The sequence below is a fragment of the Hordeum vulgare genome, chromosome 1H, assembly GCF_904849725.1.
Source record: "Hordeum vulgare subsp. vulgare chromosome 1H, MorexV3_pseudomolecules_assembly, whole genome shotgun sequence".
Classification (NCBI taxonomy): Eukaryota; Viridiplantae; Streptophyta; class Magnoliopsida; order Poales; family Poaceae; genus Hordeum; species Hordeum vulgare.
The window spans coordinates 464,302,736-464,318,920 of NC_058518.1; the positions used below are offsets into that span (position 1 = coordinate 464,302,736).

Consider the following 16,185-nt stretch of genomic DNA (forward strand, 5'->3'; position numbering starts at 1 on the left):
CGTTCCTTAGTGATTCATGCATGTTCTCCGTTGTTATTTATTGCTTTGGCCAAGTAGTCGATTGTAACTCCAAGAGGGAACATTACGCATGATTGTGGGTTCATGCCCCTCGATGTCTAGCTTGAGTGACAGAAACATAAGACTAGGGGATGTGTTGTTGCCACCAGGGAATAAACAACGGTGCTTGTGACCACAGTTGCAAGGATTTTTTACCTTACGCATAGTTTGTTAATGCAGTTGTCCGTTGCTTTGAGTTTACACTTTCGGTGGGGCTCACAACTTAATACCGGCGAGATTTTCTGGATAGATATCTCAAGGTGGATGATTAGTAAGTAGATGCTGATGAATAAACGGTCTACTTGTCTTGGCGTACTGCCCATTACTATTGAACCTCTAACTATCAAGTAGCATAATTAGCATTGCGGTGCGTTCATAATTATGTCAATTTCCTAACTCTAATTTGTTTACCCGAGCATAGTTGTTTATCGTCTTTTGGGAGAGAGACATCACTAGTGAACATCATGTGACTCCAGTCCATATCACCACCATTGCTTACACCTCCATCATTTACCGCTTTCATTTACTTTTTCGTTGCAATTACCATTACTTTTCCCGCTTGTGTTTTGTTCCTATCCAAACTACAAGGCTGGAGAGGTTGACAACCTCTCTGTACTCGCTCGGAGCAAAGTTATTTGTTGTGTGTCCAGGTCCACGTCTTCTGCTAGCGTCAAGATGGGAGACACCTACTTGTTGATCCTAGGAGTCCTCCTTGTTCGACAAACCTTACAGTCTTCGTGTGAGGGAAAACTTGCTGCTGACTACATCTCAACCTTCCACTTGGGGTGACCAACGAGGAGCGAGAAGTATATACATCATCTCGTCATCAATAAGCTAATGAGGGGTCAAGGATAGGAAGTTGTTCTTCAGAAACCTTTCTTTCCTATCCTATTCTTTCTTGCCCTATTAGCCTTCTCAACTTTCCATTTTTCTTCAGAAATGAAAGTCGTCAGCAGATGACTTGGTCCACGTGGGAGCTTCAAATCATCAATAGGAGTTTGAGGATTTTGATACCAGGTGTCAATGAAGTCTAACACCACCTTGGGATCAAGAATGAGAGGAATATTTGTGCCTTTAGCTTGAGCAACCCTCTCTTGTTTATTTCTGATAATAGCAGCAATTTCCTCATCATCAGCCTCTTCTTCCTCACATCCACATGAAACATTGAGGACCACCTTGTTAGGGCTTAGTCTTTTTCCTCGCCCAGCGGTCATCTTTTTCTTCATGGGTGCTCTTCAAGAAATGTGTGCAGATCCAGAAGTAGAGGGTCCCGAGGAAATTGGAGTCCCCATTGTACGTTGACTTGTTTCCAGTTGCACTGGTAGTGAGGACTTTGTGGCAGTCGCTGAGGACATTGCATCCACTTTTATAGCTAGTTGAGGAATTTGATGTGAGGAATGTGCAGTTCAAGACTTTGTCTTTACAATAGATTTGTTCACCAAAGCTCGCTTTGGAGCTGTTTCTGTGCCAGAAACTTCATAAGCAGAGGGAGTGGCAGCAGCAGCTGCAACATCAGTCTCTAAATTGAATCTCCTCACGGCCTCTTTTGCAGTCTTCTATAGTTTAGCCTGATGCCTAGCCCATTCGACAGGAAATTCTTCACAAGTAACTAGGCTTGTAGGATCAGCAACTTGTTGATTACCAAGAGGAGGTCTTGGGCGTGGAGGTTTCACGGTGAAATTTTTCATGTACTTGGGAGTCACATACCGGTACTCCCTCCACTCCTTGGCCCATCTCCTTTCTATTTTCTGTAAGCGCATCTTGCGCTTTTCCTTTGTTTCCTTCTCATATATTTCTTCATCTGGCGTGCAATATTCATCATAGATTTCTTCAGGGATTACAAAACATGTGTTGGTCGCAGGCTTCTTACTACCCTTCTGCTGTTTCTTCTCTTCAACAATTTTCTTCACTTGACGAATTTGAACTTTTGAGGAATCTGATGAGGTGTGCAAATTTTCTTCAAAAAATGCTACAAATGAGTTAAGTTGATGAGAACCTCAAGATTCATCAACAAACATTTTGTACATCTGAACAGAGTATAAGTTCGAAGAATTTGAAGAGGTCATATGCGTTGTTAGAAGATTTTCAAAAAATAACTCAAGTTGAGGAATTTGACCAATAATGTCTTGAATAATTTTGCTAAGTATTCTTGACTTAGGTTCCAGAGTTGCATAGATCCGAAAATTCACAGAATTGAGGAATCGTTTGAAGAATAGTGTAACTTAGTAAAATTGATCAATTGATCTAAGCACAGGAAGTGTTCATATGATGAATTTGCGAAGGAATAACACTTTTTGAAGATTTTATGGAAACACAAAGATCTACAAGGGCAGTAAAATTAGATTTTAATTACCCTTGCTGAAGAACACGACGAACACGAGGAAGTGGTGTAGAGGCTCGTTGGGTTAGATCTTTCGGGCCCTAACTTGGCGACAGAAGACGGCTACAACGGCGGCGGAGGGAGGATGTTCGTATCCGGCGTGTGTACGTTGATGAGGAGGTGATGGCGGTGAAGCTTTTCCTCACCGGCGACGATGATTTATAGCGGCAACGCTAGCTGTGGGCTTCGGGCGGTAAGAAGTGAGATTGAGAGGAACTGAGTAACCGGGGGAGGTAAAGGGGTATTTATAGCTCAGGTGAAAACGGTCCGGCCCAAAGATTTTAGACCAAACTTCCCCTCACTCTTCCTCTCTACTCGACATATGTCACCCATGCATTAAGCGATAGAGTTAGTGGGAGATCATGGTTATCCATACGTGGGTAGTGGGAGTGGTTGGAGCGGCAACGGCTGAAAATTTTGATAATATTTTGAGGGTTTTGTTTGCATATTCTTCACTTAACAAGGACTCAATGAAGACTTTGAACAGGTTTCAAAAAGAACGCATATGAAGAATTTGAGAAAATACTGGGTTGAGCTTAGCATAGAGGGGGAATGGATCCGATCACATTCACTTAGAAGAAAAATAAACATGAAGACCTAGCAATAAGTGAATGCTATTGATGACTTGAAAGCTCACTAATAAGAATATAGTCACTGAAGAACACATGTTGAAAAGTTTGAAGAATTTGAAGAATTTGTAAGAATCTCAACTTTGAAGAATTTCAACTTGGGTTGGTGGCATAACCCACCGTATAAGAATGATGATTTCACACATCGTGTACAATTGTTGTAGGGTCCTGAGAATCAAATTCTTCATTAATTGTTTCACACTTAGAGTGTTATTCTTCATTGACTGAATAAAAATTTTACTTCGTGTGTTGCACATCTAAGTCATCAATTTTGCGTAAGTGTTAGGATGTGTGTCCTTTTAGAGAACATTCGAAGATTCTAAGATATTTAGCTCACATCACAACTTGCAAAATCTCTTTTCGTCCAAGGGCTTAGTGAAGATATATGCGAGTTGTTCTTCAGTCTTCACGTGGTCGAGAAAGATGTTTCCCTTGAGTACATGATCACGAAGAAAATGATGATGAATCTGGATGTGCTTGGTCTTCCAGTGTTGTACTAGATTGTGTGCAATTTTGATTGCACTCTAATTGTCACAATAGAGTGGCACATTCTTCATATTGACGTCGTAGTCCTTGAGGGTTTGCTTCATCCACAGTAGTTGAGCACAACATGAACCAATAGCAATATACTCAGCTTTAGAAGTGGAGAGTGACATGCAGTTCTGTTTCTTCAAGGACCAACAGACTAAGGATCGTCCGAGGAAATGGCACGTGCCTGATGTTGACTTGCGATCCATACGGTCACCAGCATAGTCAGATTCACAATATCCAATGAGATGAATATTTGAGCGCTTGGGGTACCATAATCCAAGCGTTGGTGTGTGAGCTAGATATCGAAGAATATGCTTCACACCCTTATGGTGTGATTCCTTAGGTGTTGCTTTGAAACGGACACACATGCAAACACTAAGCATAATATCTAGCCCAGATGTAGACAGGTACAATAAATAGCCAATCATGGAGCGATATACCTTCTTATCAAAATCTTTACCATTTTCGTTAGTGCAGAGGTGGCCGTTGGTAGGCATTGGAATTTGACGCCTTTGCATTCTTGCATGCCGAATTTCTTCAGGACATCCTGGAGGTATTTCTCTTGAGAGATGAAGATGTCATTGCGTTGTTGACGAATTTGTAGTCCTAGGAAGAATTTAACTCCCCCGTCATGGACATTTGATATTCTTCACCCATCATGTAGGCAAATTCTTCACTCTAACGTTTGTTAGTGCAACCAAAGATGATACCATCTACATATATTTGGCACACGAATAGTACATTGTCATAGGATTTTGTGAAAAGAGTTGGATCAAGTGAACCGGGTTTGAAGCCTTTCTTCATAGGGAATTCCTTTAATGTGTCATACCACGCCTGGGGGGCTTGCTTGAGGCCATAGAGAGAATTGTTGAGTCTGAAAACTTTGTCAGGATGCTTCGGGTCTTCAAAACCTGGGGGCTCAGCAACATATACTTCTTCCTCAAGCATACTATTGAGGAATGCACTTTTCACACCCATTTGATATAAGGTGATATTGTGATGGTTAGCATAAGAAAGCAATATACGAATAGCTTCAAGTCTAGCAACAGGTGCAAAAATTTCATCAAAGCCAATTCCTTCAGCTTGTGTGTAGACGTGTGCTACAAGTTGTGCCTTGTTCCTCAGTACCTGACCATCTTCGTCTTGCTTGTTTTGGTAGATCCACTAGGTACCGATGATATTGTGCTTGAGAGGATCACACCGCTTGACAAGTTCCCACACAATGTTAAGCTTGAATTGATGAAGTTCTTCTTGCATCGCTTGAATCCACTCAAGTTCCATGAAGGCTTCATCAACTTTTGAGGGTTCTGTGATAGACACAAAGGAAGAGTGCACACAAAAGTTAATTAAATGTGAAATTTTCCTATTGAGTGAGGGGACCTGGTGCATTGATGTCATCAAGGACTTTGTAAATTTGCACTTCATTTGCAATATTTGGATGCACAGGTTGAAGACTTTGAAAAGGTTGAGGAATTTGATCAGGAGCAATTTCCTTAGGTGACAAGCCCGAATTTCTTCATTTTTTGGGATAACTTTTTCAATAGGTAGTGGTTCTTCTCTGGGAATGATGTCTTTAGTAGCCTTGAACCTAATGGATTCCTGAGGAGGCATTTCATCTAGCACATGAGGCAGGTGCTCTCTTTGTGAGCCGTTAGTTTCATCGAACCGCACATGTACAGTTTCAGAGACGCACAGGAGGCATGATTACACTTTCAGAGATGCACCACTTCGTCGGAGCTTCATTCGTCAGGAACGGATCCACCGAGTGCGCGTGTCCCAACGGAAGGTGCCCGAGATGCACCACCGAGAACCGCCGCTTTCACCCGGTTCTCGTTGTCGGGAACAGATTAGCTGGATGTGCTTGGCTTAGCGGGAGGCCCCCAGGCTGCACCACCAAGACCCTTCGTTTTCGCCGGAGCTCTCATCATCGGAAATGGATCCACTGGGTGCGCGATTCATAGCACGAGAAGGCTGGTAACGACTGGATCTTGAGGCGGCATGCAGAGGAGGGCTCCAACGAGATCTCGCCATCGTCCTCGGAAGTGGGGTAGAGCGTGAAGGGGCCATGACCGAGGTCAACCGACGCACGTCGGCGACCACAGAGAGAGAAAGAGGGAGGGAGAGAGAGAGAGAGAAGGAGTAGGGATGAGAAAAGAGGTGGGTGGATGACATGTGGAATCCACGTTCCACCTCATCAAAGTGTACACACAGACCTGCCACGTTGACCCAACACGTGGATCCCATGAGTCAGCTTTGTTGTTTGTGTGAGCTAATATGTGTATCATTGTGATAGGTTACTCACTTGCCATGGAGGTGATGATTTTTGTTTTTTGACAAGAACGGTGGCAATTCGCTACCCTAACCTTAAATGTGATGGTTTTAAGCAATTCACTTTAAATTTGAATTTTTTTTGTTATAAATTTTGCTAGATTCCAAATTAAACTGTTTGAGGAGTGTCTATATAGCATTTGTACGCAGTTGAAAAGACATGGATATGACGGAATGCTAATATATAAGCGTCAGTCTCCTAGTCTCCTGAGAAAGCAAAAAGAAATTGACAACAAAGGAACAAAGCAGCCAAACCGGCACACTCGATCGGTGTCCCATCACCTTTTCCCCTAAAAATACACGGCATTTCAACAACCATTACGTACCACGAAACACGTTTGGGCCGGGATGCTTAGAGCTCAAGCCGCGATGACGCGAGGTACGTAATACTACTACTAGTACGTGATTTCGATTTGACAATTGAGTTGCATGTGTGCTGGTTCTCTTTCACCTCAAGAACAAAGAAGCAGAGAAAGGGAATATACGCCTCCGCATGCAGCACAGCCCAGCACGCCTTTGTTTCCATTCTCTCAAACATACATAAAGGATGGAGCTGCGAGTTAAACTCCAGTTCCCCCTCCATGAGTGGCAATGATAACCCATACCCCTCCCGAGGCTCCCACCGGTCTTTTCCTACGACCAGCTTTATGCGCATCCATTCCATGGAGGTAGTAGTAGCAAAAGGCAACGCATGACATTTCTTCAGTAGGCATGCAGAATCAGAGGCCAATAACATATCCATGCAGGCAGCGGCAGCAGCCAGCAGCAGCATGCACAGCCCATGATGAAGTAGCGCCTAGTAGTAGCCAGAAAAGAAAGGTTTAGCAGCCGCAGCAGCAACAAACAGTGACCTTTTTAACCAAGAGCAGCGGTTACTTTTTGGCGAGAAGTAGTAGTAGTGGTGGTGTTCTGGCCACTCACCAGTGACGTGCATGGACTCCATCCACGCAAAAAAGAAGGCGCCCCAGCTGCTTCTACTGGGGTCCTCCCCTCCCCCCGCACCAGTCACCAAAGGGTACGTCAAATCGGATGCCGCGAAACCGAGGGCCATGGCATGGAGAACCGGTCCCAGGTAACATGGGCTTTTTAGTTTTTACCCTGGGCCTGGGTATCGGTGAAGCCAGAGAACAACTCATCTCCATCGTGGCGCTCCCCCCGTGAACCGGTGACTTGTTTAGCACATTGATCAGGGAGCAAAACTAAGCCTTACAGTAGGCACAGATCAGCCCTAGCAGATATCGTTAGGGAAGCCAGTGAGAGCTTAACAGATGGGCAGATACTACCATGCATGTCTTGTCCAGGCTTTAGGAGGCTACTCCATCTAAGGATGCAAGAAGATGGTTCACTAAACACCCTCCACCACCTGATTTCTTAGTTTAATACAGTACATTGGAAAGGCTAACTAGGCAAGATCAGAGAAGATAACGCTATCCAGTAGTCCACAGTCATATTCTAGTGCTACAATCCACACTGGAGCTTCGCTTCGGCACTGGCTGCATGCTGTAGAATCTTTAGATTACTATGAGTGACACACATACACACTTCCAACCTAGCTGCCAAAAATTAATAAAACGGAGCACCCTTTATTTGCCACCGTGGGAGCACTCGCATATGCAATTCGATATGATCAATGGGGATACATGGTTAAGGCGGCTTAATCTAGGATCAGAACAAATAATAGGGAACTGCATGCTGCTACAACAGGCCTTTTAAAGGCAGTACATACATCGCTACGCATTGTGTGCATGCTCTCCGTAGCCCCACAGTGTCAAATGTTGACAGCATTCCAGGGTCTACGCAAGAGGCATATATACCAATGCACCCTTTCCTCCTTCATCATCCTACTTCTAGTACAGTACATGTGGACCAGATCAGCATCATCTCATCTCATCTCATCTGCATGTTGCATGCCGATGAGCCCCAGCAATCGGGAATCATCCGGTTCATCAGTCACCCAACAAAGTCATGGAGCAGATGGCCGCCCATCTCCTTGGTGAAGTGCCGGTCCTGGCCTCCGAACGAGGCCGCCATCGCGTAGGCGTCGCTGACGTCCTCCAGCCCGAAACGGTGCGCCAGGTTGAGCGGGAGCGCCGCCGGGAGGGGCTCGGCGATGTAGGCCCGGTTGTTCTGGTGGAGGCCAAGGGTAAGGGAGACGCCGCCGCTGCTTCCGGCGCCGCCTTCGACCTGCTGATGGGGGTGTGACAGTGCCATGCTGTGGTGGTGGTGGTGGTGGTGCGCGGCCAGCCCACCGCCGTTGTACGCGAAGCTCACCTGTCCCGGCATGTCATGGGTCATCGGAGAGAGCTCGTTCTGGACGTGCCGATGGGCTTGGTGGTTGCCTCCGCGGTTCTGTGTCATGCCGCTGCTGCTTTGCCCGGCTTGCTGCGAGTTTGAAGGATCGGAAGGCCTCCCGCTGCTGTCCGGCGAGTGCTGTTGCATTTGCTGCTGCGCGCTGCCGAGCTGATTCTTGTCGGCGCCCGAGCTCTTATGCCCCTGCCGCATCTCCAGGTTGTGGATTTCTTCCACCATTGGCTTCCAGAGTCTAACCCTTGCGTTGATGAACCAGTTTGAGACCTGCCCACCATGAAATGTTTTCAAGATTATCAGGCCGGCAATGTTTTCAAAGATCTATAACCTTTTAGTTTATAAACTACAGTAGTATATGCATGGTGCTAACTGCTAACAGACCTTGCTAGCAGCCAACATGGCCTGATCAGTTAAAATATGAAGTACTACAAGTAGAAAACTAGCGACATGAAATGGTTACTTGCCTGATTCCTCGTTAAGCCTGTCTGTTTAGCCAACATTTGCTTGTCGCTATCAGTTGGATACCTGGAAACCACCAAACATTAGAGTGATGGCAAATACAGAACCATTCTGGTAGAGAGAAACACAAATAAATACTAGTCATCTTTACAAGTTAGAAACTTCAAAACCAAAAAAAACTGGATGTCGTTTCGAAGCTACATTATTACGCCATTTAGACCTAAATGCTAGCATGTCATTCTGTGTTACCTCGTGGCTAGCCATTTAGGAGCTTATGTCAAAAAACTAGTCCTTCACAACAATGCATTATTTAGTTAAAAAGTTGAAGATAAGTCACATTGTAAACTAAGTAACTCACTCAAACGATCGTTTGATGAGCATATGTGTAGAAGGCTAGAAGTTGAATGAAATATAAACAAATAATTTTTTCATATATTGCATGCTGCTAGTAACTCAATATACACACGAAGCAAATAGGCATGGATGCATCCTATTTGACATGTTTATGTTTTTTTTCGGAAAAATATAATACCTCCATCCCAAAAAAAGTGTTGCTGATTTAGTACAAAATTAGTACAAAGTTGTACTGAATCAACGACATTTATTTCAGAATGGAGGGAGTATATGTTATTTGCAGAGCAGTCTCTATCAAATCATAAAATCAACAAGAATTGACCACCACTAACAAAAGCGGCAGATATTGTGACATCCTTGTTAGATTTGTTGTCTAGCCTAAGTTAGATGCACATAGAGCCCACTGTTAAGTTGGTGCACTATCGTCAGAAACTAAATTTCAAGCGGGACCCATGCAAATACCCAGAAAGACATGCATTTAATGGTAGTTGAAAGTTCTTCTCATCAGACGACATCGAATCAACACTCGACACAGATTTGGTGTTACGGAAGGATTTCCCCCACTTCTACAAATTCCTTTTTTCCTGTTGGATTGCATGCACTAAAACAGTGGCGAGTGGATGCCCACGAAAATAAGATGAGAAGCTTTCAGTAAAGCAAACGATTTGAAGCCATAGGTTTGCACACTATCTTAGGCATTTATCCGATGTGTCCCGGATCTATGCATGATGCTCACACTAGAAGGAATCGTTTGTTAGTTGCACTTGCAGCATATCATAATGGCATGTCATGTCACTGCTGCCCCATGGATATAAGCATTCGCATTTGACAGTCGCAGGTACAGTGAAGATACTAGTAACGTGATAATTTTAGAAGCTGCATGCCATGAACACAAAATCAAATGTGTTGGATGGATGTCATATACTCACGGATGCAAGAAGTGCTCGAACAGCCAGGCGCGAAGAACCGACACCGCGCGCTCTGGAAGTCCCCTCTGTGGCCGCCAGATGTTGTGAGGCTGGCTGAAAGCGTTGGCGTTGCCTCCCCTCATGAGGGCGGCGCCGCCGCCCATGAGCCCGAAGGCCATATCTTCCTTGCCGAGGCTGTCTTTCCCGGCGGCCGCCTTGCTCGTGTTGCGCAGCTGGTTCTGTATCGTGCTCTTCAGGTACTTGAAATGCTTGGACATCGTCCGGAGAGCGATGGAGGCGAAGGGGGCGGCGTTGCTCAGTCCGGCAACCGTCTCGAACGAGGTGATCACGGCTTGGAGCTGCTGGTAGTATTGCCTGTATCGCTTGCAAACCTACAAGATCGTAGTAGTTGTATTAGAACACAACAATAAGTGGGGATGTATTAGTTGTTTGCACCCAATAAACACCTACAATCTTGGTAAAAAGTTGTAGAGAGACGAGCTGTTTGAAAGAAACAGATTATCGTGTGTAGCTGCGTACACGCTAGTACCAGATCATGTGTCACTTCCAAATTATTGACCTAGATATGATTATATGGAACAACTTCCCTGGGCTAAATTAAACCAGTGTTGTACTACGCTTTTATGAAGAAAAAACAAGAATCTGGGGCTCTATGGACAGCAGAATCTTACAGCTTTACATCCATGAGTATACAACCATACTGAAAGAGGACAAACTCTAGGAATCTTAGAAAGCAGCAACTTGAATTATTTTTTTATGAAATAAAATTAGAGCACACTGTGGAATTTGGCTGTTCTAATTTTATGTTCATGAACTACTGGCCTGTGTGAAACTCTTTGATCATAGACTCCAGATCAAGTTGCTGCTAGTTTACAGGAAGACCAGAAGAAAGCAACTATTCAACACCAGCAGTACACACCAATAAGTGAGGCATATAATAAGCAAAGAAATATATCCAAAAGAGTAGATATGATGATCCATACATATCAACCACCATCAAATCGAAAGCACAAGAAATAAGCTGTGGAACCACAGTGAACAAAGATTCACAGGCTGCATCCCTGATGTGACCATGAGATGTTGGTTAGATTCTCTTCCACGAAGAAGAAATAATTACTGACAACATGGGAACGGAAGAGAAAGATGCATGCTCATATGTGAAAATACATACAAGAAGAGAAGAATGTAATTTAGAGGCCACATATGATTGGAAGAGAAGAGAAGATTCTCTTCCACGAAGAAGAAATAACTCACTTCTTCCATGAGGGAGATGAGCCTGGTCTTCCTCCACTGCTGCTCGGCGCCGGAGACGGTGCCGCCCTCAGCGGCAGCGCGGTCGCTGCTGTCCATCTCGTGGCCGCCCTCGGCGGCGGCGTCCATGGCATCCAAGTCGAGCAAGCCGTCGTCGGAGCAGCGGTCCAGCTGCGAGGGCCGGCCGCCGACGTCGCAGATCTCCTCTAGCAGCTTCTGTGCGGGGCCCAGGAACCTGGAGCGGCCGAGCACGGCTGCGTAGCCCGTGAAGGGGCCGTACGGCCCGGTGGCACCGGCGAGGTGCCTCCGCTGCTGAGGCGGAGGGTTGGAGGACGAGGAGGAGAGCGAGAGCGCGAAGTTCTGGCTCGGGATCTGGGCTCCCACGGGCATCCCGTGGGCCAGGAGCTGGTTGTGCGCGTGCGCGTGCGCCAGCGTGGGGCTGTGCGGCGAGTAGGAGGAGGAGGAGGAGGCGTAGGAGTAGAAGGGCACCGTGGGCGGCGGCCAGGCGCCCGGCGTGGGCGGTGACGAGTCCGCGGGGTCCGGCGGGAACCGCAGCTTGTCGCGCCGGCTGTGCTGCGGCACGTGGTAGAGCTGCCCCGCAGCGGCCTGGCCAAGCAGCAGCTGGTGCTGGTGCTGGTGCTGGTGCTGGTGGTCGGCGCCGCCCCCGTACCCGCCAGCGGCCGATGACATGGCGGCGGCGCGGCTACGTGAGTGAGCACGTACGTAAGCTCGCCCCGCCTCGGAGGCCGCGCGACGTAGGTAGCTCAAGCTAGACGCCCTGGAGAGAGTGCGTGTGAGAGAGAGGGGGGCGGAGGGAGGGACAGGCGGGCAGGGGGGAGAGGAGATCGAGAAGGAAGCGGCTCCCGCACTTTGCGAGCGCCTGGCCGGGAGGGAGCACTCGCAGTTGCAGGGGGTTCGTCGTCGCGCGCTCGATCGGCCGACCTGATCTGATGTCCCTCTGCTTTTGTGCGTTTTCGGTGGTGGCGTTGGGCTGGGCTGGGTTCGGGTGAGGTGCCTTTCTTTTCTCCCTTTCTTTCTTTCTTTCTTTCTTTCTGCAAAGGTGCGCGCTGCTAGGCTAGCTGCCGCAGAGGATGAGGTGAAGGAGGGAGGAGGGCGACGGGAAATGGTGAGCAGTGAAAGAGAAAGGCAGAAAGGGAGTTGGTGCTGGTCTGTTCTGGTCTGCCCGTGTGAGGAAGAGGAGGTGGATCGATGAAAGATAGATAGATGACCCGAGCGAGAGAGAGAGAGGGAGCCAGGCTGCCGCCAGGGGTGGTGGGTTTTGTACTTGGGCGCCGGGCAGTGAGCTTTGCCAGGTTTTATGGACGCCGAGGGAGCGGAGCCGGCAGTTTTCGTGGGTTTTTTTTTTGTCTGCATACTTATTCTTAACTAGTACTCTCCATTTCAAAATAAGTGTCTTAAGCTTAGTACAATTTTATACTAGAGCTAGTACAAAGTTAAGATAGTTATTTTGGGACGGAGGGAGTATATAATTATTTAGTTACGAAGAGAGCATATAGTGATAGTTTATTGAAGATTTCTCTCGTGTGCTTTTTTGTTGAACCAGGCTAGTCACTTTTCCATTGAGATACTCCCTCCTTTCTGATTTATAGGGCTCATCTCAAAATTTTCAGATTTTTATTATATTAGGCTCATTTTAACTCTAACTGAGTTAAAGTGCTTTGAGTCTCACACCATATTTAATTCATAGAGTTTAGAGAAAGGAGATGAGTGGCTATGCATGCATCGTTTTCTACATCCATCATGCAAGTCCAATGAAAGAAAGAATGCTACATTTATTGCCTTGGAAATTGAATATGTGAGAAATATTTCATTGGCTAGTTTAAACTAGTGTCATCCACTCACAATTCACATTGGTTGATGAGATTTCAGATTTGAGCCCTATAAACCGGAAAGGAGGGAGTATGCATTTCTCAAGCTCACAACCTCTATGTCATAACGACTATAACCTGAAATTCAACCAATTTTGATATGGTATTAATGATGTAAAGGTGGGTGCTTTGTTTACTTGCGCATAGTTGTGTAAAGATTACGCCCCGGATAGAGAAGCCATGGAAGGACTAGGTAATGAAGTGACACATGTGCGTCGAGTTTGTTTAGCTTGTGGGAGACACGAGTGTATTGCGGGATGTTAACTTCGATGGAGATAGTGATAATGAGGTTGTTCAAGAAGAGATTTTGACTTTTAAATCCTTGAAATCTCTTGGCGGTGAGGCACTTCAGAGGTTACAAGATTCGATGTCCTCTCTAGTGGAATGTAATGAATACTTAGAGAGGACGAAGACCCTCAACATTAAGAAAAAAGGAAAATGTGAAACACATCACGCCTCTACGAAGAGAGAGCTAAAAATGAAACTCTTGACAACTAAATCTCCTAAAAAAATAGTTTCTTATGAAAAGTCTCTAGAGGTGGCAAATGGTTTTAGAGCTTCGCAAGAACTAATTGAAGCCGAACATGCAAAACTTAATTGAAATTCTGAGTACCTTGTGAATGGCTACAATCTGTCACATGTGATCTCTTCAAACTCACCAAGTTACACGAGGAACTTCAAGCCACATATTTCAAGTTCCTAGTTACCATAACTCCTCTATTGTTACTCATGTTGATGCTTGTTCTATAAACACTACTTGTGATAAAGCTCAACTTGAGAGAGGGCTAGTCTCTTGCATTCAATTTGAAAACATTCTAGAGGACCTAATGAACCGAAAAAAAGATAATGCTAAGAAAGAACTTGGGCTCACCCATAAGTTCAATGAAAAGGGTAAGGTTTGGCTTCCCCATCAATACTTGATACATTATAAATGTATCTATGACTTTTAAGTTTCATGCCAATTTATTATAATTTGTATGTATCATTTAATATTTGTTATTGGGCAACCTACTAATTATTAGCTACTCCCTCCGTTCCTAAATGTAAGTCTTTTATAGATATTTCACTAGTGGACTAGAATATATATATATATGTACATACTTTAGAGTATAGATTCACTCATTTTGCTTCGTATGTAGACCCCTAGTGAAATCTTTTAAAAAACTTATATTTAGGAATGGAGGGAGTAGAAGGCAAAATTATTGTTTTATATTTGTTGTTTCAGGAAACTTTGGAAACTCAGAGAAATACAAAAAAATATATGGTGAAGACAAAATGCTAGATTATCGACACTTGCCAAAGGGAGAGGTCATGATACTAGTGGAAAACGGGGCTATAGTCCCGGTTGGTAAGGGCCTATGGTCCCGATTCACCAACCGGTACTATTAACTTGGGACTAAAGACCCCCCCCCCTCCTTAGTCCCGGTTTGCCATCAACCGGGACTAATACCCTTCCACCTGGCTGGTAGCGTGCGTGGCATGGCCGGGATCTTTAGTCCCGGTTGGTAACACTAACCGGGACTACAAGCTTTGGTGATTGGAGGTTTTTTTGTTTATTTTTGCTTTTCATTTTCTATTTTCCATTTAATTATTCTTCATTTAGAACATATTTTATGCTAGTACATACCGTACATATATCATACGATTTCTCGTAGGACCAATCATATATCATAGAATTTCTCGTACGGTCATGCATGCATATTATATCACACACACACACACACACACACACACACACACACACACAATTTCTCCTACAACTTGCAGATCAATTACATGCATGCATTAATTGGTGAAGTGGTATTCTTCGTTGGGATCTATGACCTGCTCCAGCAAAAAGTTCGAAATTTGCTCTTGAAGTGCTCGTATGTGTTTCGTTCGAAGGAGTTCCTCCTGCTTCTCTGACATCTTTTAAATAAGGAGACCAATATGAATATTTTATATGTGCGTATATATATTAGTTCATGATATAAAAATTGTGAATACTATTTACGTACCTCAGGAGTTCCTGGATTTTTGACCCGTTCGGTCATAGAGCGAATGTTTTCGCAAACATAGTATGCACATAGATTATTCCCGGGTTTGTGCCGCATGCAATACTTTACAAGAATAGAATTCAGTCGGACAATAATCAAGCATTATAATGTTATTGAAACTAGAACGAAAGAGATGCGCGGACGTAGCTAGTACTACTTAATTGCCCTGAACATTGTCCATCGCAGCTTTGGTTTCCATTCACCGCGAACATTCTTGATGAACCGGCTCCAAACCCTACCCAGCAAAGAAAAATAATAAAAAGATTCATTAATTAATTGATATCAGGAAATGAACTAAAGAGGCCGACATAGTGCGATAATGATTGAAATTACCGATCGAGCATCAACTTCAGGGACATGTACTCGTCCTCGTCTTTTCTTAGTGAGTCCACTACGTGAACATTTCCCTCGTCAACCATAATGACTAGTAGGATCCAGTGGAATCTGTGTTGTATAAGCGGGCATGCATGCAACTCATCAAGCACTATACGTAAACTTAACATCGATCGGGTAAGCAAAATAGAATTTATAGTACAAGGCAGTAACACTCACCTGAAGTTGTAAGGAAATAATATTTTTTGATTGTGACTTAGTATCTCCAAAAACTGGAACAAGTTCTCATGTGTATCTTTTGGGAATTCTATTACCTCCTTCTCATAAATGCTATTTGGGTCAATGAAGCCAATGCCATATACACCATCTTTTTTCATTTCAAACACCTTCATTCTACATAACACCACACACAAAAGAATATAGTGAGGATAATTAGAGGCAAATGAACGAGTCGGTGAGCTAGGGACTTGAATTACATAAATAAATTGCTTACACACAATAGCAACTGACGAGAGATTTGTCGAGTGCGTCTTGATTGTATAACTGCCAAAATTCTGGATTGTCAATCCACAAATCTTGTACATTGAAGAAATGTTATGCCTTGACTTTCACCATGAGGCACTTACCCCCGAGTTTTGCTTCCTTCATGTACCAGCTATGGAGTCTATACTTTTTCGTTGATAGCTGCTTGACAAGCTCAGG

The 16,185-nt window shown here is 44.6% G+C and overlaps 1 protein-coding gene across 1 annotated transcript; it reads right to left on the reverse strand.

Annotated features, from left to right (window-relative positions):
• Nucleotides 1–7,488: 7,488 nt before the first annotated feature.
• On the reverse strand, nt 7,489–12,522 carry LOC123445648 (BEL1-like homeodomain protein 9). The gene is made up of 4 exons (XM_045122666.1): nt 11,229–12,522; nt 9,975–10,345; nt 8,697–8,757; nt 7,489–8,499 (listed from the first exon to the last, which is right to left on the reverse strand). The coding sequence occupies exons 1-4, from the start codon at nt 11,913–11,915 to the stop codon at nt 7,876–7,878; spliced, it is 1,743 nt and encodes a 580-aa protein (XP_044978601.1). The 5' UTR covers nt 11,916–12,522; the 3' UTR covers nt 7,489–7,875.
• Between the last annotated feature and the right edge of the window lie 3,663 nt (nt 12,523–16,185).

Excerpts from the sequence above, each read along its gene's own strand:
- LOC123445648 (XM_045122666.1), bottom strand. The coding sequence starts at position 11,915 with ATGTCATCGGCCGCTGGCGGGTACGGGGGCGGCGCCGACCACCAGCAC. Across the intron at positions 10,346-11,228 it reads TCATCTCCCTCATGGAAGAA|GTTTGCAAGCGATACAGGCA; the intron begins GTGAGTTATTTC and ends ACGATCTTGTAG. Across the intron at positions 8,758-9,974 it reads TTCGAGCACTTCTTGCATCC|GTATCCAACTGATAGCGACA; the intron begins GTGAGTATATGA and ends GGTGGTTTCCAG.